The sequence below is a fragment of the Anomalospiza imberbis genome, chromosome 10 (genome assembly GCF_031753505.1).
Source record: "Anomalospiza imberbis isolate Cuckoo-Finch-1a 21T00152 chromosome 10, ASM3175350v1, whole genome shotgun sequence".
NCBI lineage: Eukaryota > Metazoa > Chordata > Aves > Passeriformes > Viduidae > Anomalospiza > Anomalospiza imberbis.
The window spans coordinates 22252897-22274824 of record NC_089690.1 but is presented as its reverse complement, the minus strand read 5'-3'; the positions used below and the strand labels follow the sequence as shown (position 1 = coordinate 22274824).

The 21928-nt window shown below is 53.3% G+C and overlaps 3 protein-coding genes across 11 annotated transcripts in view; 1 reads left to right on the top strand and 2 right to left on the bottom strand.

Moving 5' to 3' along the window:
* Positions 1-430: 430 nt before the first annotated feature.
* On the top strand, positions 431-2776 carry LOC137480211 (erythroferrone-like). The gene is made up of 6 exons (XM_068201238.1): positions 431-722; positions 853-1019; positions 1113-1221; positions 1293-1383; positions 1463-1541; positions 1935-2776. Exons 1-6 carry the CDS (start codon positions 446-448, stop codon positions 2211-2213), a joined length of 1002 nt encoding a protein of 333 aa, XP_068057339.1. The 5' UTR covers positions 431-445; the 3' UTR covers positions 2214-2776.
* Positions 2777-4163: 1387 nt separating this feature from the next.
* On the bottom strand, positions 4164-16516 carry ILKAP (ILK associated serine/threonine phosphatase). 2 transcript variants are annotated; one of them, XM_068201236.1, is made up of 12 exons: positions 16389-16516; positions 15737-15802; positions 15288-15344; positions 14332-14457; positions 13343-13469; positions 12418-12524; positions 11853-11946; positions 10012-10099; positions 7808-7929; positions 5966-6085; positions 4600-4681; positions 4164-4434 (listed from the first exon to the last, which is right to left on the bottom strand). In XM_068201236.1, exons 1-12 carry the CDS (start codon positions 16429-16431, stop codon positions 4294-4296), a joined length of 1173 nt encoding a protein of 390 aa, XP_068057337.1. In that variant the 5' UTR covers positions 16432-16516; the 3' UTR covers positions 4164-4293. The 2 variants fall into 2 exon arrangements, with proteins under 2 accessions (XP_068057337.1, XP_068057338.1); XM_068201237.1 differs by lacking the exon at positions 15737-15802 and having other exon boundaries at positions 16389-16447.
* Positions 16517-16751: 235 nt separating this feature from the next.
* The window catches only part of KIF1A (kinesin family member 1A), a 42528-nt gene continuing 37351 nt past the window's right edge, over positions 16752-21928 (bottom strand). For all 8 annotated transcript variants that reach the window (XM_068201253.1, XM_068201246.1, XM_068201247.1 and 5 more), the window contains 6 exons: positions 21765-21842; positions 21345-21469; positions 21066-21212; positions 20745-20937; positions 20551-20669; positions 16752-19509 (listed from right to left, as the gene is read on the bottom strand). In XM_068201253.1, coding sequence (XP_068057354.1) covers positions 19467-19509; positions 20551-20669; positions 20745-20937; positions 21066-21212; positions 21345-21469; positions 21765-21842 — 705 coding nt within the window. In that variant the 3' untranslated portion in view covers positions 16752-19466. The remainder of the gene's footprint in view (positions 19510-20550; positions 20670-20744; positions 20938-21065; positions 21213-21344; positions 21470-21764; positions 21843-21928) is intronic.

Here is a 21928-nt window from a genome sequence, read left to right as displayed (position 1 = left end):
TGCTGCTTGGGGGCAGCAGCCTGTGCAAAACGCTGGTTTCTCTCCTCTCTCCTGGGATGCGCAGCACGCACCCCAGGGAGGCGATCCACGGCCATGGTGAAGCAGCCGGCACCCGAGCGAGCCCGTGCCGGTGCGGTGACTCCTGCCCCAGCCCCCCCGTCTCTGACGGTACCGGTGGCAGAGGGATGGGCGAGCACAAGATGAGGCTTGCCCGCCGGCTGGGCCCGCAGCCAGCGCCGCTGGACGGTTCAGCTGCTCCCCTCCGGTTGTTCGGTGTTCTCGAAGCCTTACAAAGGCTTTGGCGCCGCTGCCGGCGCCCCGCGCTGCTCCGCTCGGCCCACGCGAGGCTTTCCCCGCGGGGAGGTCCGCGAGGGCAGAGCCCAGCAGCGAGGCGGGCCCGAGGCGGGGCCGGGGCCGGGGCCGCCCTCCGGCTAGCGGCGGCGGGATGCGGCTGCCGGAGCTGTGCCTGGCGCTCCTCTACGCCGCCAGCACTGGCACCGAAGCCCCGCGGGCAGCCCGGGAGCGGCCGCTGGCCCCGGGAGCAGCCGCGGGACGTGGGGAGCCCGCGGCGGCCCGCGTGGACCCCCGGCAGGCGTGGATGCTGCTGGCCGGGAGCCCCGGTAGGGGCAGCGGCGATCGGGGCCGCGGCGGCACCGGCGCTGGCCCGGCCTCCCCCGGCGTGCCGGAGGAGCTGCTGAGGGAGCTGCAGCTCCTGCTCGGAGGTACCGCGGTGGGGCACCCAGGGTGGGAGCTGTGGGGACAGCAGGGCAAGGCAAAGCAGGCAGGGCAGCAGAGCCAGCGTAAGTGAAGGTTCCCTTCCTGACGTCCAACTCCGCTGGGGTTTGGGGTCAGGCGCGGCAAAGATGAGCAGGACAGCAGGGCAAGGGTGTAAGGAGGAGGAAAGCAGCGAAGGCCAGGCCAGGGCCCAGCGTCGCGTGGAAGCAGCCTTCCATTGCCAAACGCGTGAAGACATCGCTGTGGAGCAGAAGACGTGGCAGGAGCTGGGGCTGTTCTACATCGTAAGTGCCCAGCCTGCCCCTTTTCCCTGTCTGCAGGGGCACCTGCCCGGGCACAGGGACTCCTTCTCTAACTCCAGCCATTCCCTACGCCAGCCTGAGAGGGAGGGGATGTTCCACCGTGGCCCAGGGCTGAACCTGACCAGCGGGCAGTACACGGCCCCCTTTGCAGGATACTACACCTTCAGCACCACGCTGCACATTGGTGAGCCCTCCGACAGCCCCGTGGCCCTGCCGGGGCAGGCTGGGATGGTCTCACCCCCTGCTCTGTCCCAGCGCGCAGGGAGCCGCCGAGAAAGAGGCAGGGATGCCGAGGGAGCCGCCTGCGAGTGTTGATCTGTGTGCAGTCCTGCTGCCAGCACAACAGGTATGGCAGGGCAAGGCAGGGCCAGGGAGGGGGGAAGGAAGGGCCTGCTACCCCCACCACTGCCCTTCCTCTTCTGCAGCCGTTTGGAGAGTGTATCCCGTCTGGAGAGCAGCGGTGACCTTTTCACCATCTCTGTCACAGGCACCCTGTACCTGCAGGTGAGTGGTGCCAGCTCCTGGTGACGGTGCTGGGCAGCAAGGTGCCTTCCATGGCCCCAGCCCAGGGCTGGGCGTCAGGTCTGCTGCTCAGGTGACCTCCAAGCCCCAAAGACAGTGAGGGCAGAGCTCTGCTAGGGCACTAGAGCACAGACTGTGGCTGGGCTGCCCTAAAGGCTGCTCTTTTCCCAGAAGGAAGGGTAAGGGCAGCTCCTCTTGGTTGCTGTGTGCAGGGGAGGGCTCTCTCCTTGACTCTGCCAGGCCATGCCTGGTGCCCAGGGGAGGTGTCCTGGCCCTGCTAATCCCTCTCTCCCCCCAGGCTGGGCAGTATGCCTCTGTTTTTGTGGACAACACGGCAGGCTCTCCCCTCACAGTTCAAAGTGGCTCCGATTTCAGTGCTGTTCTGCTGGGAGTGTGAAGAGGCTGAACCATGCTCAACCTGTGCCAGGAGCAGCCAGACCCTTCCCTCTGGCAGCCACCATCGTGCCTCCCCTGCTCAGCACCAAGCCTAAGGAATTCCATTTGCTCATGCAGGAAACTGCAGTCTGGTCCGATACCGCTCATAGTGCAGAACCAGCTGAAGATGGACCAAAGCTCATGAAGAAGACGATTATGATGACAGTAATAAAGCAGCCTGACCAGGATCTAAGGCATTCACTTTTATCTAAAGGCTAGGCCTGGAAGTTTATCTTGGAAAACACTGCTGACAGTGGCAGCGGATGGCTGCCTAGGGCTCAGCTCCCACTGTGCCTGGCACAAAGCCCCACATGTCCATTTTTGCCCTTCGTGGACTTCCCTTCCTTGCCCAGACTTAGTCTCAGCAGCCCAAGCCAGATTATGTATTGCTTTAGCTCCCTGCAGTGTATAAGCAGAGGGTTTGCTGGCAGGAGCCACCATCCTTTGCACTAATCATCAAAGCAAAGTCCCAGTAACGCCGCACATTGGATTAAAGCAAATTCCTGCCCTGTGACTTTGCAGAGCAGGCACTCCCTGCCTGTGGCCCAGGGCCTGGCTGTGGGCAGCACAGATACAGCACAGCTCTTTGCTCTGGCTGCGATAGCTCTGAGCTCAGGATGGGCACAGGCCTACGTGACCGAGCCAGGCTGCAGCAGAAGCACCAGGAAGGCTGAGCGTTTGATTTCCAAGTAGCACTCAGTACTGGCTGAGTTGTGCCAGCAACACTGCAAGATAGGCTGAGCTAACAGCCCCACCTTCTCCCAGGGATGCCCCAGGCCCTGCCTGCCCTTCTCCACGGGCTGCATCTCCTCGAGGAGCCTGGCGAAGGAGCTGTTAATGCAGCAATTTGGGGTGGGGGTGTTTGGGTCTGGGAAAAGGGGGAGCTGAGAAGGTAAAGCAAGTTGCCTTTCTGAAATTTGCCATCAGGGTTTATTTTGCCACAAACAGAAGCAACTCCATGCTACTCTGTCTGGGCTCTCCAAATTTGCCTTTCAAGAGTAGAAACAGGAGAGTGTGCTGCTAAAAAAGGCATTTCCTCTCAGTTCATCCTGCACTGCAACCTTACATCAAAATACACAGGAATGGCTGGGAGCAGAACAAGCTGGTGAGGACAAGCACTACCCAAAATCTGTGCCAGAATGCCACTTCCTTCCTCAGTGCTCTGCAGGAGATGCAGAGTCAGTGTGCACCCTCAGACTAAGCCCATGAAGTGTAACTCATTACTGCTGGAGCAGAAATAGAAGTAAGATTGTCAAGCCACCTGTCCCAAACAGGACAGCCATCGCATGCTCCAGCAAACAGCCCAGGAGCTGGGACCATCTCCCAAAGTTCCAGGATACAGAAAACAGAAAGGAGCCAGGGACGCCTCACAACCCTGTACAAAACAGCAGGCACCACCCTGCCCTTGCCCCCCTCCCCTGGGACTACAGCGGTGCCTCATCAGAGCAAGGAGGCAACCCCTCAGCCCACCTCCCTCGCTGCCCCCTCACACACACGGTGGGAAATTGGAAACTTTAGGGCTTAGGTAGCCCAATCCATTTAGCTTTCATTCTGTCATTTGGTCTCAGGCCAATTTTTCTCTGGAAAACAGCACACTGACTGCAGCAACAGCTGGCAGAGGCACTGAGACAGGATGAGACACCAGACACTTATTAGTACCTAAAACCTGAGATGCCTCCTCCTCAGATAGCACAGACAAGCACAGAGCCTGCCTGCAGCTCAGCTGCCTGGCAAGTCCATTTGGTGAAATAACTTTTTCCAAAAAACACCAGGAGCAAACTCCAGCCACTTTTTCCATACCAACATTGTGGTAAAACTCCAACGTGTTCTGCAAGCACAGGACAGGTATGCTGCTGCTCTGCAAGGGGTGTTTGTGTCCCTCAGCTGCAGGCAACCCTCACAGCCCACCTTCAGAGCCAGATTTTCTACCCAGTGTGAAGAGGACAGTTCATGCCACATCCCAAGCTGGTGGCCTGGAGTACCTCAGTCTGTACGGTACAGCCTGTGTGAGTCCTGGAACTCCAGACTCTCGCATAAAGCTCAAGGATGTGGATAGCAGAACTGTCCCATTAAACAGCTGGCAGAGCTCATGCCCCCAGATGCCTCCTGCTAGCACCCCTGCCAAATGAATTCACTGCGTTTGCCAAGACATTCAACCCTACTGCTAAGTGAGCTAAACCTATTAGAAAAAAACCATCTTTATTTACACTGAAGAGCACCCAGCAGGACCCACCCTCCCCCAGGCACACATGCATGCACACAGAGCTCTCCCCTCCTTCCACCCAGCACACCTCGTCCCTCAGTGCTCTATCCGGACCAGCATGACCGTGACGTTGTCGGCCGAGCCCCGCTGCACTGCCTTGCTGGCCAGCCTGTTACACGCGGCCTCGTATCGAGCGTCGGCTTCCAGCTTCCCTTCTCTCATCTGGATATTCTTATCCTGTTGGGACAAAGGAATTTCACTGCTCCCAGCAAAGGTATTTTCCAAGCACCGGGAAGTAAAACAAACGCAGACAGCCTAGGGAATAAGGGAGGACTCTCTGGCAGAAGTCCGTTTTGTGCCCTCTGCACTGACAAACCCAGCCCCCAGGCCACTTCTCCTCACCTCCAGGCAGGACACAATGAAGTTCACAGCTTCTTCTGGTGTAAAGACTTTAAACAGGCCATCACATGCTATCAGAATGAACCTGGAAATCAAGTGGAGACAGATTCCAAGGCTGAATTTTTGGCTCCTCAGCTACAACAAAATCATTGCAATCTATTTTATGAACATCCATGCTCAGATCCAAAGGGAAGATGCCATAAAAGTTCATCTGAAAATCCCTTGGGACCTACCGTTCATGGCAATTCAAAGTACAGGACAAAGAGCCAGGCAACTAATGTAAGACCTTGATCAGGACATCCTGGCTGTCTTACAACACTGGCAAGATCATATATGATCCTGGTCAAATGCTCCATTGGTTCTCTAAGAACTGCTTCTTTCCTTTGAGTCCTTTTCATTCATGTATTTTCCCTGTGAAGCAGCTAATGCAAGGAAATAGAGAAACAAAGCTGAATCCCTCATGTACATCACTTTGCATTTCTATGTTCCTGAGATATGTGGTAATTTAAATATGCAAATTCAAAAGAAAATCACGTGACACAACTGTGATCAGAAAACTCTTAACACAAAATATTGTCACAGGCTGCAGAAGGTCGAGGAGATACCAAGCCCAAGGTAAGGACAGCATCTCCCTTAGGATGGGGAGACAGCCTGCTGTGCACTCCCTGCCTGCACAAGGAATTGTATTAACCAGGAGCCCTAACCAGAGTGACCAGGACAAGGAAAACTACAGCAAACCTACAGAAGTGGTCTGCACATGCCTCTGAAGACGTAACTTCAGTGCATGATACTCAAGAGTATCTTTAGAAATATTTTAGTGGATCACTTGATATGGAACTCTAATCCCAGAAAAAGCAGCAGTACTGGGTTACACTCTCACCTCCGAGAGTCTGCAGGGCTCCACCGACACAAAAGCTCACTGCAATTTGTCGTTGCCAATCATATAATGGAAAAGTATCGCAAATCTTCAAATATCAGAGCTGAATGCAAAAGTATTTATGGGCACTACAGCTGCTAGAAACAACTCTTGGACAGAATGGAGACCCAAGAACTCAAGCCTCAACTACCTGATTGAACACTGATTTGTGAACTTAATCAGAGCACGAAGGACATCTAAGGCTTGTGTATGCTATTCCTGTGAGGCTGGTTCCTCCAAGAGGAGCCTTCACAGTATCTTGGCAGAGCAGCAGATTATCCCACTGTTCTAATAAGGAACAGAAGCAGAGAGACAGCAACAGTAAGAGCATCCTCTAATTCTGGGGGGATCAGTCTGAAGTGCCTTGGCTCTCAAAGCAGAGTAAACAGGGATGAGCAGCTTCTGCTGAGCAGAGCTGGGCCAGACAACCCCCCATGCAAGGGCACACTTTACCTGTCATTGTGTGTGAGTTGGCAGCGCTTGATATCTGGCACAGAGATCACACCACAGCGCTTGTACTGGCCATCCCCAATGGAGCGGGAAACCTCCAGCACTCCCAGGACTCTCCCGTCCCTGCACAAGGAAAGAAAACACTGAGAGCCCTCCCCACGTGTGTATTTCACTGCACTGTCTGATGGGGACACCTTGTGCATCCATCTGCTTGTACAAGTAATGACCCACTTCCCCAGCAAGTTCAAATCTTCCCTTCAAAGTCTCCTTTTCTTTCTGTATGTTTGTGTGAAGCTCTGGGAAACAAGTGAGGGGGAGGAGAAAATGAAGTCAGGAGACTTCAAGGCTGTTTTCTGTCACCCTGCCCAAACTCAAGTCCTGCTTAGCCTAGCAGACCAGGGCAGTAAAATTATACGTGAGCTGAACTCCCGGTGGCATAGTTTGAATAGAGATTATTTTTTGGCAAGATATCCAGCAAACTGCTCTTCACTAGAAGCACAGAGTGGCAGAGGCAAGAGGTCTGAGTCAGCAGCCCCTCCTGTGTCCTGTCTGAGGACACCAGCCCCTACAGACTGGCCCAGCTGCAGGCAGCTCCCAGGAGTGAGAAACATGGCATGTTCAGCTCCTGATCACTTGGCCTTTAGTAACCACTGATTGCAGCAAGCAGTTTCTGTGAAACCTACATTACAACACCCTTTAGGAAACAGTCCTGGGTTGTTAAACTTTTCTAATTAACCAAGCTCCCTAGAGAAACAGCTTCCCACACTTCACCTTTCCAACAACCAAGCATCTTGTCTCCAAAATGACTCTTCTGTGCCCTCTGAGAATACACAAAGCTCATTCATCTCGCAGTCCAAGCAGCCCCACTTGAGATAAACGCAAGAAGCAAGGCATGTCACAGAGAAGAGATCTGACACTCACACACTTTGTAGCTTATCTCTTGGGCCCAAAAAATTGAACTGCAAGCAGTGGGAGAGGCTCCCAGGCAGTCAAGGACCAGTTCTGAAAGGAGCTAACAGACACTGGGCCATCTCTTTGCCATGTGCAAAGAGAGATCAGTGCTGAGTGTAAGTGGCAGCATGTGCTCCCCAGAGATAAGGGGAACAAAGCGCTCCAGACACAGCAGCATAACAGAACTGAGCCCACCCCTCTCCACCCTGGGGGCATTTTGCTTCCACAGGCATGAAGATACTTCACCTGCACCGAATCCTCTCTTTGTGAAGATGCCACTAAATCAAGAAACAGCCTTCAAAGAAGAGAGAGAACCTAGCCACGGAAATAAGACTCAGCTGTTGTGTTTGTCATCTGCTCCCCAAGCAGCCATGAACTCCTTTTTGCACAGGAACATTAAGATAATCATATTTTGGCTCCAGAATATCCCTCCTAATTCAGAGAGCCTCAGTGCATCAGCTAACCCCAGGGGAGCAACACCAAGGTACATCGTGGGCTTTTTGTGCTCTCTCAAACCATGCCCCCTCTCACAGGACAAGGACAGAGAGGCCATGCTGCAAGGAAATGAGTTCTGTTCAGCACCACAGTGTGCAGAAAGCAATAACTTCCTCAACAATGTGATCCAGCTCCCTAGGCCCAAATCTGTAGGTCAAGCTTAAGCATGCCTATGCTGGTATCCCACTGCCAGACTGTCACATGGGTCCTGCCTTGGCCATCCAAAGGCTCTGGGAACCATCAACAAACTCCAGCAACTGAATCCTTACAGGCCTCAGGCAGCAGCAGATTCTCTCAACTACGATGCATACTAGGCTCAGAAAGCTTCAAAACCTCAATGCTCAGGCCCCAAATCAGGCTAGGGTTTAGATTATCTCATTCACACCCTCGGGCACTCACCTGACGTTTCCCCCAGCTTTCTGTATCCGCATCCGCTCCTCATACTGGGTGGGGTTGTGCTCCTTACTGAGGCTTAAGGCCGTGTGTTTCTGACTCTCCTCGTTGTACCGACACAGAATGGCCTGTGCTGACAAAAGACTACCATCAAACAACAACACAACTGCAGCAACAGCTTCTTCAGCGAGAGCCCCAAACCAGTGAATGATGCTCCAACAGGCCAGTGACGGGTGGCCAGGGGTGTTTCTCAGGGCTCATTCCTAGGCAGGAGGTGCTGTTCAGTGCTTTTATCAGTGATCTGGATGCAAGAGTTGAATGCACCAAGTTTGCTGATGATACCAAACTGGGAGTGCTGTGGACTCTGGAGGGACAAGAGGCCTTGCAGAGGGATCTGCACAGATGCACCATGGGGCAATGCCAGTGGCACAGAATTACTGAGTCCAAGTGCTGGGTTCTGCACTTGGGTGGAGCGAGGCTGAGCACGAGCGTAAGCTGGGAGAGGAGTGGCTGGAGAGCAGCCCTCTGGAAGGGTCTGGGGGTGCTGGTTGGCAGCAGCTCAGCAGGAGCCATGGCCAGGAGGGCAGGTGGCATCCTGGGGGCACCCGACACAGCGTGGGCAGCGAGCCAGGAGAGGGGATGGCCTGGCTGTGCTCAGCCCTGGGGCGGCCTCACCCAGAGCGCTCCAGCGTTAGAGATGGTGGGAAGGTGCTTGAGTGTCTCCAGAAGAGGAGAACCACGCTGGGGCTGGAAGGTGTGATCTGGGAGGAGGCTGAGGGCTCTGGGTTTGTGTGGTTTGGAGAGAAGGAGGCTGAGGGACAACCTCATCCCCCTCTGCAGCTTCCTGAGGAGGGGGTGTAAGAGACCCCTCAAAGTTCCCCTCACGATCCTTGCAATGGTAGAGACTGAGATCCTGAAGCCCCCGATTGGAGTTCTGGCCTGGGTGAGGTGGATGCTTGCCAAGTGATTGTTTGCAGGTGTGCTTGCTGTGCCACCACACTGACCTGCTTCTGGCAGGGCCTGGCAAGGAGCGGCTCGCTCTGTACGCTTACACTGCTTCACCATACCCGAACCCATGAATTTTCCCACCTCCTGGCCAAATGAACTTTCTGGGGTAGCTTTGGTGATCTCCCACAGAAGATCCCTCATCTACCTCACGACCACCGTGATGGATGGAGATTGAAGCCCCTCCCAAGGACTGAGACCACTATAATCCTAACACAGAGGCGCTGGCCTGACTGAAGCAGGATGTTTGCAAGCGGTGCCTGCAGGTGTGTTCGCTGGACCAAGGAAATAATGGGGCCCCACTCACTGCTGAAACTGACTTGCCCTGCTTCGGAACAGGGACTGTCTGTACCCACTTTTCAATAGACTCATTCTCCATTACCTGTTCCCCCCACTTGGCAGAGGACTATAAAACATTCCTAAGTTAACCAAGACTTCAGTGAACCCCCACGGACGACGACGGATCTATGTGGCTGGACCATGGAGGATTTCGTCTCTCCATTTGGTAGCTATATCCCCCTCCCCCTCTTTCTTTCTTTCCTTTATTTCCTTTCTGACCCCTCCATCGCATTTGCTGTTGGCACTCAATAAAGGTGCATTTGTTGTGATTAAAGTGATGGTCCCCTGCTGTTTGCCTTTTGCACTTTTGGGATCGGTAAACAAACCATCACAACACCCTGCATGTCCTAGGGGATCGTGACAGGGGGCATGGAGAGGGAAGTGATGATCTCATGGGAATGCTGATCTCAAATCAGGGCCAGGGGAGGTTCAGGCTGGACATTAGGAAGTGTTTCTTTATAGAGCATATAATCAAACACTGCACCAGGCTTCCTGGAGAGATGGTTGATGCCCCAGACTGTCAGTGTTTAAGAGGCATTTGAGCAATGGTGCAACTTTAGGGCAGCCCTGAACTGGTCAAGCAGTTGGACCAGATGATTGTCATAGGTCCTTTCCAACTGAAATAGCCAAATATTCTCTTCTTGATGCCGTGAAATATTTAGCACCACCAAGAGAGAGCTTTCACACACCACTGTTTTACACTATGGGAGACAAAACCGAAGTACTCTGTACCCACCCAAAACAAGATGCTTTCTAGGAACAGTTGAGTAGCTCATGACAACTCAGACATCCCAAACAACCAAACAAAAACCCCACAAAGCTCTGGGCAGAATAAAGATGCCACCAGTGGTCTTCATTCTGCTTACCCGGCTGTCCCCGAGGTTGGCTATGTAGAGAATATTGTCAACAGCTAAGACACAAGTAGCCGTGGAGCCATCCTTCCATGCTGGCTTCCTGAAGGGAACAAAAATGAGCTTACTAAAGGGGAAAAACAACACTTCAGTTACAGAGTGTTCTTGGGGACTCAAAGAAGTGTCCTGTGCCAGCACACTGCAATCAGGTAGCACAAGAACACAGCAGCTGCCTGCTAGCAGCTCAGGTTGGTGATAAACAGCAAACTGCACAAGGATAGAGGAACTGCACAGACTACAGATTTCTGAACGCACAGGCAATGCCCAGCTGGAGTAAATACTGCCAGCCACAGCTCCCACACCAACTCTTCCTCACACTCAGCTCCCAGGAACCCTCATATGTGAGCAGAACAGGCTCAGCCCTGATGGCTGCCCGAAAGCTACAGCACCACGAGCAAACAAGCACCTCACACTGCTCCTTGGGAAGCTTCTTTGCAGCAAACCTCTGCAGCAGAAATGCCTTTTTTGCTTACATTTTCCTTCCTTTTTTCACAGTATCCCTGTCCCCTCCCCCCACCTCAGCAGCAGCACCACCACTTGCTCAGTTGCTCTCCTCCTGTTTCACTTCCTGTAGTTAAGCTTTTATCTCTAGAGCTCTAGGTAAAATGAGAAGCATTTCTTAGATTACAGCTGCCAGACTAGTCCTGTCCACAAAAAAGCCTGGCTATGATGCCAGTCTTCACTGAAACTAGCTCTGAAAGAATAATTTCTAGACATATTTCACCCAATTTTCCTTAATTTGAAGGTGGGGCTGAAAGAACACGATTCATTTCACCATCAATACAGCTACCGCTAGCAATCCTTTGTCATAAGTCATGTTTCTGACCAGAAGCTGGTTTGAGAAAGATACTACTGTGACAGACTCAAGAAAGCATCCTCCTTTTGTCTGGTCAAACTTGTTGTTCTGATTAGGCTTAAGAGACTGAGCCAGTTTGCAATTTACTTAAAATTGAAAGTTTTCAGGGAATCACAGAATCAAACACACCAACAGTCTCTCCATCTGTGAGAGAGGTGTCACTGTGAAATAGTAACAAAAAAAAAAAAAAAAAAAACCAAAAAAAAAACAAACCAACAAAAAACCCAAATGTGTATAAAGGATTGGTAACCAAGTGTCTGTATTTGAAATGCAATCTATCTTCCCTAGCCCACACATTTGGTGTGTCAGTTCAGCAGAGACAGAGAAAGGTGCTTGGCACTCCACACCCAGCTGCAAGGCAGGCTGGCATTTACCCCAGAGAGGGACATTCTTCATCGACATCTGTTTTCTAAAGAGTTGAAGAAAGCAAGATTTAAATTTACATTGGGAGACATAGGTCTTTCAACACAGGGCATTAAAGACATCAGGGATGTGCTCCAGCCTGACAAGCACAGCTCTAAAGAAAGCTTAGTGGCCTCTAGAGATCCCCTCCTGCCACACACTAATGTTGTTAACAGAGAGATCCCACCTCAGTTGAGTACAGTACAGGCAATACAGTACAGCAACACGGCAAGTCTTTAAAAAGAAACCAAACAACTCTGATAAGGACAGGGGTGGTCCTTGGACCTGTTTTGCTTCCTTCCTTTGGAGAAACATTTTAGTCTAAGGGATCCTATAGACCAGTTACCATAGAGTAAGACTGGAACATGCCATGATCTAGTTCTAGCAAGCGCTCAGCTGGCAGAGTCACAGCCTGGCACAGTGGAGCTGTGTGGAGTTTTGCCAAAGCACAGGAATGACACAAGGAAGGCTTCCTCTGCCCTGCTCACAACTCAGACCTACAAGTGAATACAAGTGAACAGAAAGCATTTGCACTTACTGGCTGGATGCCTGCTTTAGAAACTCTTCATCTGTGTGTTTGAAGGTGTCCAAAAGACATCTCTTCACAGTTTTCTCCACGCTGGCTACCTCACCTGTCAGACAGAGAAAACAGCAACTAAGCTCCAAGCAAAACATATCTGATCTATCCTAGTGTGTCCCTTTGCTCATCCAACATTCAGTCAGGCAGTGCATCTCTTGGACTCTGCAGAGCAGCTGGGGCACATCCTGGGCTTACCCTACCAGAAATCCATGCAGTAGTGTATGTGGAGAGTTCATGACATAAACCTCTCCACCACAGGAGTATTTTCACACCTGATGTGGCACTGCCAAAATGGGCAGCAGCACATCCAACGCTTGTTTAGAGAGTCACAACTGGCTACTTGCACCCTTGTGCCGAAAAGGCTTCCAGCCCTCTTCCCCAGCAGAAACAGCAGCCTTGCAAAGCCCTCTGGTAATAAGGGATGGGTACTGTAGGACTACACCCAAACAGATCAGTTTCCCTATCCACTGCCAAGGCAGAAAAGGTGATGGTTGTCCTACAGCCCTTATTTCACTCCTCTTACCTTTAGGAAATTTCTTAATCAGGTTTTGATGCAGATTCTGTGCTGCAAATTTGGAGGCTCGGACTCCCCCGTGGCCATCAAAAACAGCGAAGTACGAGACACGTGTGCTGTGAGGGAACAAGAAGTAGCAGAAGGAGGCTAAGAAAGGTCATTAGCCAGAGAATGGGATCAAGCACATTCCTCTCCATATCACCCTGCCCTGTGTCAGCCAGACTGAAAATCCTGCACTGCAAGGCACAAGAGGTAGCACATCTCTGAGCTCATATATTCAGCATTTACGTGTTTTACGTGTTCCAGCACCGAGCTGAGAACTTTCTTGTAATTTTCCACTCCTCAAGATAATGAATGGCTAAAGGGTTTAAAGACTTCAACTTGGCATAAAAGCAGATAAACATATTAGCTCAAGGACACTGCAACTCTCCAGCAGTACAGGCATCAGTCTAGTCAATCCTACAGTACCTTCCATGCCTAAGCTTGCTCCAACCATGCTACAGACAAAAGACTTGGATCTCTCAGAACACAAACCTCTTGGGACAGTACTAGTTCAGAAGCTAAATCCAGTATCAGGGTGATGCTCAAGAACATTCTTTTCATTTTACATACCCACTTACATTTGGGTAATACATGATCAGCATCCAGAGTTATCAGGCCCTCATGGTGCTTGTAAAGTCAGTGACTCAATCCACTAAGCACCCCTCAAAGGGAGGTGTTTGTACAAACCAGCCCTGTGAATTGCCTGTGAACACAGCTAGCTGATGCTTCACCCCAGGTCTCCCAATAAGAAGCCCACACCACACACCACAAGACAGGCAGACAAGAGCAGCAGCTGTTCAAAACAAAAAGGATCATCCCATGGGCTCAGCTGAAGCAAGCTGGAGCTCCCTCACCCCCAGGATGGCTGTTCTGGCAGTTGGGGCCCACTTACATTTGGGAGGGCAGAGGCTGGCATTCCTCAGTGATATCGTTTAAGATGACGTGTGCATCCTGCATGTCTTCTCTCTCACCTTTTCTCTCTGCCACATAACCCTTCAGTCCAAGAATGCCCACTGATCCTAAAGGGGAACAAAGCAGGCACACACATGCAAATCAAACTCCTCTGTCTCCTCAGCTCAGGCTAAAACAAAGTTCTCAGCTTTCAGAGCCCTGTCCTGGCAGTGCAGCCCTCGTCCTGCAACAAAACATCTAGCATCTGCTGCTGAACAGGACATGTTTATTTTGTAACATGGGTTTTTCCGTGCCCCCAAGGTCAGCGGCTCTAAAAGCAGCCTGCCCTCATTTCAGCAGGCAGCTGTAGCCAAGCAGGACTGCTGGGCATTGGACAGGACTCTTACCAAACAGGGGCAGGGGACAGGGTGGGCAGGGGTAGCAGGTGGCACTGAACCTGCAGATGAATAAAGCACAGCTTTAAAGAGCGCACTAAGGACAGGAAATCCAAGTCTGATGTTCCCAGGACATGTCCTTTCCTTTGTACCCCTGAACACATCTTACTCCCAAAGCTGCAACACAGCACACAGGCACTGAAGCCAAGGGCCCTGTATGTAACAAGCCTGTCTCTCCTCCTCTCTGGCATCCTTCGCAGCCAGCAGAGGTCTGTAGATGTGGCAAAAGAAAGTGGTGTGGATCTAGCCTTACGGAGGTTCCACACCCAACCTCCCTCTTGGCAGCACTGCCAGTGCTGAGGTGCCTGCTGCTCAGCTCCTGCTGCTTCAGCAGGGACAGAACGAAGGCCCAGGGGAAGGAGACAGACCCAGGAAGCTGAAGGAGTTTCCACAGACCCCTGCAGCAGTTTGTTTCCTACAAGAGGCTGCAAAGGCAAGCAGACTGAAGAACCAAAGCTTAGCTTTGTTCTGGACTTACTCAGCCCAACGCCAAAAGTACAAATTGAGTACATTTGTTTTCAAACTGTCTGAAAACCTTTACAAACTTTCTTTTCCACAAGTTCTTCCCTGCCATTCTTCTCTTCCTCCTCCTCCAAGGACTTTCTCTTCTGCCCTTTCTCTTGGCTCTCTGCTGATGAGACTTGCTTAGTAGCACTGGAGGCTGAAAGACAGCAAAAATGCAGGTGGCTCAAGTGTTCCAGGACTGTTTGACTTGCCTAAATTCAGCAGCAAGTCCTTTTATACCAAAGCACACTCAGGAGTGCAGGCTCACACACTTACACAGCATTAAGACCACAGTTACTACTGAACAACCCACAGGTTTTATTCCTTACCTAACCAGGCGTTTTGTTATTTTCTTTTTTTTTTTTTTTTTTTTTTTTTTTTTTTTTCCAGTTAATTGCTCAGGAAGTTATTGTTACAGGCTGGAACACTTCTACGTTATTATTATTATTCTCCTCTATGATCTCTGCCCACAACAATGCAAAGGAACTTATTTTATTACTCTGAACGTGCGTATTTTTCAGAAGGTTCAGAAGAAGGCTACAAATTAAAGCTAGCAAGCAAAACCTGATGTCAGAACTCTGGCTTTTTCCTTCTAGAGATTTAGGCTCCTATGGGTATAGTGAATTATCTCAGCTCCTCCCAGGTGACAGCAAGCACATGGCTGCATGCAGAAAGCCTTGCCAGAGCAGCAGCCTGGGCAGTGGCTGCACCAGGACACTTCCCCTCCCAAAGCAGGGAGCTTTCAGACAGAGAACCATGGTCCCCAAAAGACAGCAATGTACTTCTGGGAACAGGCCTAATTTTAAGATTCAGAATCCTGATTTAAACAATTGGGCCACAAATTGCCATGAAAGGTGTCAGCCAATCTGGACTGGAGAAATAAGCACCAGGTTAACTTGCTATGTGTCCAACACAACAGGCTGCATGGTGGGCTTCTCCCAGAGAGGGGTGGCTCAGCAGAGGCTGATGAGGGACACAGCTCCTTACCTGGGTCACCACTGCTGGCTGGTGGGAGACCATCAAAGAGCAAAGAGCCTTCTTTTCCTGGAGCACAAGAAGACAAAAATAATTAAATACTTTTGTTCCTTTCAGGGAATAATGCTTTGCCTACGTCTCTCCTGAGGTGAATTATGTCAGTTTACCAAAGAGACAAATTTCTACTTCCATTACTAGTCGGGCAAAACCAGGCTTAGCATTTGTTCCAGGGAATATTTTTAAGGAATGTTTCAAAGAATATATGTGGAACATCTATAACACCCTGGTTATAAAACACCAAACAGGATCTACATGCAGCTGATCTACATGCCAGCACTGAGAGCCCTACTGTCTTTATTTTGTCTAACAAAGAACAGGATTTACACACATTTCATCTGAAAGAGATGCTGATGCAGAAAACACAGAAAACCAAACTAACGGTAGGAACAGAGCACCCATACCTGAGTCAGCACTGCTGGATGGTGGGAGATCATCAAAGAGCAGAGGCCCTTTTTGGGCATCTTTCCCTGCAAGGCACCAGGGCAGAGTAAGGAACCAGTGCAGGCACTCCTGGGGGAGAGCTGTTCTGGAAGGACTGTCCCCAGGCCCGCACAGGTGTGGTGAGGAGAGCCTTACTTCCACCTGTAATTTTAGCAGCTGCTGCACAAGCAAAAGAACCACCTGCCTGGGGCCGAGGTGAACTTTGGAAAACAGGTTTTGGTTTGTTTTTTTTTTTTTTTTTTTTTGCTAGCAATCCACTAAGCTCAGCAGCACGGTGAGAGGAAAGGCTCCAACACGGTCTAAACCGCAGGGAGCTGCAGTTCCTACAGAACACGCAAAAACATGGTCTAAACTGCAGCGGAGCGAGTCCCGGCGGAAAACAAAACCACAAAGCCCACCGAACCCGGCAATTCCTCCAGCGCTTTTTAACCCGCCCCCTCCCCCTCGCCCCTCAAGCTCCCCGTGGCGGCGGCCTGGCTGTGCGCGGAGCCGCGCTGCCCACGGCCGAGCCGCAGCGGGCCCGGCGGGGCCCGCCGCCCGTCAGGCGAGGCCACGGGCCGCGGCCGGGCAGGCCCGAAGGACAGCGCGGGCCCGAGCGGGTGGCGGCCTCACCCGCGGCGGCGCCGGGCTCGGGCAGGTCCCCGAACAGATCCATCGCCGCCGCTCGCTCCCGCCCGCCCCGGCGCCGGCCCAATCCGCACCCGCGGAGGGCCGGAAACGGGCCCGCGCCTCGGCGGCGGCGGAAGCGCCGCCTGGCCCCGCCCACGGCGACACGTGCCCGCCTCCTGCACCAATCGCAAGCGGGGTCGCGCTGTCAGTCAGCGCCGTCGCCCCGCCCCTCGGCCCGCCGGGTGGAGCAGGCCCGCGAGGGGGCGCTCCCGCAGCGGCGGGGGCGCTGCCCGTCCTCAGCTCCGCTCCCGCCCCGGCGCCGCTGCCGCCCCGCCAGCCCCGGAGAGGACGCTCAGCGCACGGCAATTGCGTTAAATGCGACATTTATTTCAGAACCGAACAAGCCTCACGTGCGCACGGAAGGCCAGGACCCGCAGCGCTGCCCCCCTGGCACACGGCAGGGAGCGCGGGCGGGAACCGGAGAGCGGGGAGGGCGGCCTCGCTCCTCCTCTGGCCCCAGCCTGCCCGCCGATGCCCGCCTGCCCTCCGTGCCACCCGCTGCCCTGTGGAATTGCAGCCGTGCTGGAACCTCCGCTGTGCATCCTTGCCGAGGGGATGGCTGCCCGGGCCGTGACGAGGAGCGCGGTGCCGGTCAGAGCTGCTGGTACGATGGCAAGCGGCCCGTGTGCCGCATCCGGCTCTGCTGCCCTCGGCTCCGACCTCCAGCCGAGCCGTCTGCTCTGCAGGTTTGCTGGCCTCAGGCATGGTTCGGCCCTGGCTGGAGGATGCTCTTCAGCTGGCTGCGTCTTGTCTGTGGCACAGGCAGCACCACGCAGCCCAGGCCGGTGAACCTGTGTCTGGTCCCTGACAGACACTGGTCCTGTCTCTGCCAGAAGCTGCCTCCATTCTGGAAGAGCCTCCCCTCAGGTACTCCCTGTTTCTCCACCCTGAGCGCCTTACACTGAAATCTGGGATGGTACTAACTAGTCCTTGCTCAGAGCACGGGAGCCGGGATGTTGCAGCCTGGGCCCCTGCATTGCCCCAGCTCCAGCCTCCCTGTGCCTCCAGGCTGACACCTCTTCATACAGAAAGGGCACAGGTCAGCCTTCAGGTCCAAAAGGATCACAGAGGGGAAATAACCCATTTTGCTGGGGAGGTGGTCCTGGGCAGGGGAGCTGGGCTGAGAGGAGCAGCCCCACTGCAGATTTGGGCTCTGGTAATGGGGTAAGATGTTGAAGGCGCTGTGGCAAGGCCAGGCAGAACCAGCATGTGCTCAAGAAGAATCCCCAAACTCTTTCTGTCACCTGAAACCAAAGCTAACGGGTGCCTGATATGCAGCAAGGGGGCCAGTGCAAGCCTCTGCTCCTCTGCCACGTCCCTGCCTATCCGTGCCCCCACAACACGAGTATAACGAGAAGACAGCACCACGTCCCACACACACACACACACGCACACACACCCCACGGACTGTGCAGGGAGGTGTGGCAGAGCCAAGGCGCAGCTGTGCTGGACAAGAGACAGCAGAGCTGGGGGTGTGCCTGGGAGATGCACGGAGGAAGATGCTCAGCTTCCAGCACAGAGCTGTGCCAGATGCTGCTGGCCACTTGGGAAGCCCTGAACAAAAACATCTAACCATGGGTGAGAGATGGGAGAAGGGAGAGAGTGCTGCTGGAGGAGGTGGGAAGCAGTGATGGCTGGAGGAGAAGGTCTTTTCAGCAAAAACACCTCCGATGCAGGAAGCCCCCAGATTAACATGCTGATGGAGGCAGGGTGGGGGGAGGTGGGTGCTTGCTTCTGCAGCAGAGGAAGAGTGAGAAAACACCAGCTATAACAGAAAAAAAGAAGCCCCATCCCCACCCTGACACCCTTTGATCTGCTTTGAGTTCGTCATCCCGCTGGGAGAAGAAGGGATGTGCAAGCCCTTTTGGGAAAGGGCAAGAAGGATCCTGTAGTCATTCCTAGTCATGGCTCCTGGGGAATTTTCCCATTCCATCTGAACCTCCACACTCCCTGCAGGGTTGGGATCCTTGGCATCCTGCCCTAAGAGTGGGAAATCCCTTTGGATGAGACACCTGGGGGTCCCAGGCTGGGATAGGGGAAGTGGCCCAAGTGCTTTTTATTGGAAAGGGTAGCCCAGCATGGGGTGACAGACAGAGCCATACCCAGAGCTCTCCTTTTCCCTCCAGTAGGACCAAGCTCTGAAGTGCAGTGACCCACCTGCAGGGACACGGGTGCCCTGGCCAGTTGAGACTGTGGGCTCCTCCCTTCCAGAGGTAGATGGGACAGGTAGGAATTGCCTTCTTTGGGAAGACGTGGTGGGCTGTCTGGGCACTGCTCAGGGGAAAAGTAGTTTAAGCTGTAGGGGAAGGCAAAGCAGATAGTTGGGGAAGGGCATAGAGTGAGGGTGAGAGCTGCACTGCTGCCAGGCACAAGCCAGGGGCGTCCTGGGAAGGCATCTCTGGAACGCAGGCCCACCACCAAGGCTCTCCCCTGCCTGGGGGAGGCATTGGCTGGGGGCCAGGACTCAACTTAGGGGGTTTTTGTGATGCAAATAGAAATAAATACTTTATAAATATAATCTTAAAGTACTGACACCTGATCTTACTCTGCTGTCTCTTGCAGAAACACCGGTAAATTAGGGAAACCCCACATCTAAATTACCACTTTCCCTTCGCCTGAAGGCAATTCCTCCTGCTCTCCCAGCTCTGAGCTTTACTGCATTCCAATCTCTCTAGATCAAAGACCAGCTTTTAGTCAAAACCACCCTTCTCACTCCCTCCCCTCTGATAGGGACCTTTTCTGGAGAGTTAGATGGTGTGATATGAAGGTCACCCACGGAGGGACAGGCAGAAGATGGCACGTGCACAAGGAATCCTGCCCAGGCGGGTCCAGGCTTTTGCAGCTACAAACAGAAGTGAGTTTCCCTTGTGAAGCTGTGAATCAAGACAGATCCTTCCATGGAGCAGAGAGCTGGGGCAGCAGATGGTGTGAAAGATCAGATATTAACATGGGGAGTCTTCAGACAGAATCAGCTATCTTGATCCTGTTGGCAGACGGATGAGGTGGAGGGTGTTTTTCGGGTTAGATTCTCATCTGGGCTGTTCTCCTTCTGGACAGCTTGGATCTGATTTGGAAAACAAGGTACAAAAGGTGTTAAAAGATGTGGACAAGGAGAGGTGTGGACTCCAAGGTTTAGTGTCCTGCATCCAGGCTGATACTTGAATCCAGACAGCTGGAGGGACATAGAATTAAAGTCTCTTTAGCCAGAGCACACAGATTTCTGTGCATTTATTCCTATTCCCCTAGTCCTGCCACTTGAGGTGATCTCAAGAAGTCCATCGGATGGTCTTGTTGAGGAATGAAAGCATTTGGTGCAGTAGTTTGGTGTGCAGCTTCGACTTGAGCTGCAGGAGTGAGAGCCTGAGGCCAGAGCCTGTGAACTGCCGATCGTTTGCATAACAAGGGCACAGGGACCTGCGGCACAGCCGGTGAAAGACACTGGGAGAGTGCCCTTAGACTAAGAGGGTGTAAAAGCCAAGGGTTCCCTTTGTTCAGGGCCCTTTCTCAGAGGCACCCAGCTCCAGCTCTTATTTTGTTATTGCACCATGATTAAATTATGTTAAGGAACAAGATGTCTGAGACTCTGCTGTGGGAAACCTGTGACTGAGCCAGTTAGGAAACCTTGTCTGAGTGTGTGTATGGTGAGTGTAGAAGTCAACCAAGGGTCCTGTCGGCCACTGGAACCACCTGCTGTGAAGGGAGCCTCAGTCCCAGCTCAGGTGGTGCATGTGTGACTTCCGGAGTGGCTCCGGGATGGTGAGACAGGAAAGTTTCCTTAACAGTCTCAAAAACTCTGTGGGATGGTCTCAAGAACAGTGACAGGCCAGAGGCCCTGCCACCAGCCATGGATGTTGCTTTGAGCTCAGCACAGCACCTCTGTACCACCTGGAATCTGGTTCTAGACTGAAACATTTAAATGTGGACGAGCTGAATTCAAAATTAATATGGTCTAAGTTTTGCCAGCTGAAAGCCTGTCCCAGAACAGCTCTGCACAGGAGATGCTCCCCACACCTGGCTGGGGCCTGTAGCAGGAAAGCACTGGGAGCCTGCAGCCCCCCCAGCAATGCCTTCTCTGCATCCCCCTTCCCCCAGCTGCCCCTGGTACCTTATGGATCCAGCCAGGAGAGGGTTGAAAGCGTAGAGCCAGTCGTGCATGTCTTTGTCACTGCTCGCCTGCAGCAGGATGCCCCGGTGCTCTGTGCACACCGCAAATGTGTTCGGGGTCTGCGAGGGGAGAGCCAGAGCTTAGTCCTTCACTCGGTGGGGTGTGCGGAGTGGGGCTGGCTCCCAGTGCCCTACCTTGAGCATGGCCTGCTGGTCCTCACTGTACTCCACCTGGGCCTTGGAGAGGTTGAGTATGGCCCTCTCGACCGCATCCTTGTCCGAGTTGTAGATGTAGACATATGGACGCCGGACCACCACAAAGCGTTTCACCCATCCATTGGTGTGAGGCTCCAGGAAGTGCAGGTAGCCCTTTTTGGAGACGATGGGACTGCAGAAGGGATCAAGGGAAGGGGTGGGATACCATGAGGAAGGAGGACCATGAGGAGGTGGCAGTGGCAGGGCATGGCCCCCCTGCCCATAGGTGCTCCCCTTGCTGGCTGCCCCAGTTGCTCCTACCTGACTCGAATCTCCTGGATGTCGGGCACCAGCAACCGCTGGGGCTCCTTCTCCTCCTCAGGCCGGCGGGCTGGGGACTTCTTCTGCTCCCCTTCTACCACAGGCTCCAGATCGGGGCTCTCTGCCCTGGAGGAAACCTGGGGGGGTCTGGGGAAGGAGGAGAGGATGGAATGTGGAAAGAGTGATGGCTAGGGAACATCCACAAACAAGGACTGTGTCCCAGTGATACCGCTGCTCCGCTTGGGATATGTCACCAGAACCTCCCAGCCAGCTTCTTACCTGACCTCCATGGCATTGTAACATCCTTCCACCAGTGATGGGCAGGTCGAGGAGGGGGTGAGAGTGGTGACCCCAAGAGCTGGCATGGAAGGGTCTCTCATCAAGGTCACGGACATTTCAGACAGCTGTGGAGTAATGGAGGTGTGAACTAGAGTTTCTGTGCAAAGCCAGGCACATGCAAAAGACCAGACCCCTGCTCAGACGGGGAGAGGCAAGAACCCTGGCTGGCAGGGTCCTCTCCTGGCATAGTCCTGCGAGCCACCAGTTCTAGGAAAGACCAGAGCAAGCAGAGGGAGCAGACCCCAGAGGAGGCATGACTTGTGCCACAGGGCCCATCTGGCCCCCACCCAGCCGTTCCCCTGCCAGCCACACATCCCTCCCTGGCCCCACCAGCCCAGCAGAGCCTGGGGAGAGCAGTACCTTGCTCTCACTGGCGCTGATGCAGACGTGGCTGTGGCTGTACTCCCTGTTGAAGGTGTGCGTGAGCAGGCGCAAGCACTGCAGAGAGAGGAGGAGGACAGTGGGGCACGAGGCACATTCCACCTCCCACTCTCCTTGGCCTTTCTCCCGCCGCAACCCCCAGC

Excerpts from the sequence above, each read along its gene's own strand:
- LOC137480211 (XM_068201238.1), top strand. The coding sequence starts at position 446 with ATGCGGCTGCCGGAGCTGTGCCTGGCGCTCCTCTACGCCGCCAGCACT. Across the intron at positions 1,020-1,112 it reads AGCTGGGGCTGTTCTACATC|CCTGAGAGGGAGGGGATGTT; the intron begins GTAAGTGCCCAG and ends TCCCTACGCCAG. Across the intron at positions 1,384-1,462 it reads TCCTGCTGCCAGCACAACAG|CCGTTTGGAGAGTGTATCCC; the intron begins GTATGGCAGGGC and ends CCTCTTCTGCAG.
- ILKAP (XM_068201236.1), bottom strand. The coding sequence starts at position 16,431 with ATGGATCTGTTCGGGGACCTGCCCGAGCCCGGCGCCGCCGCGG. Across the intron at positions 11,947-12,417 it reads GATTAAGAAATTTCCTAAAG|GTGAGGTAGCCAGCGTGGAG; the intron begins GTAAGAGGAGTG and ends TCTGTCTGACAG. Across the intron at positions 4,682-5,965 it reads CAACTCACACACAATGACAG|GTTCATTCTGATAGCATGTG; the intron begins GTAAAGTGTGCC and ends CTTGATTTCCAG.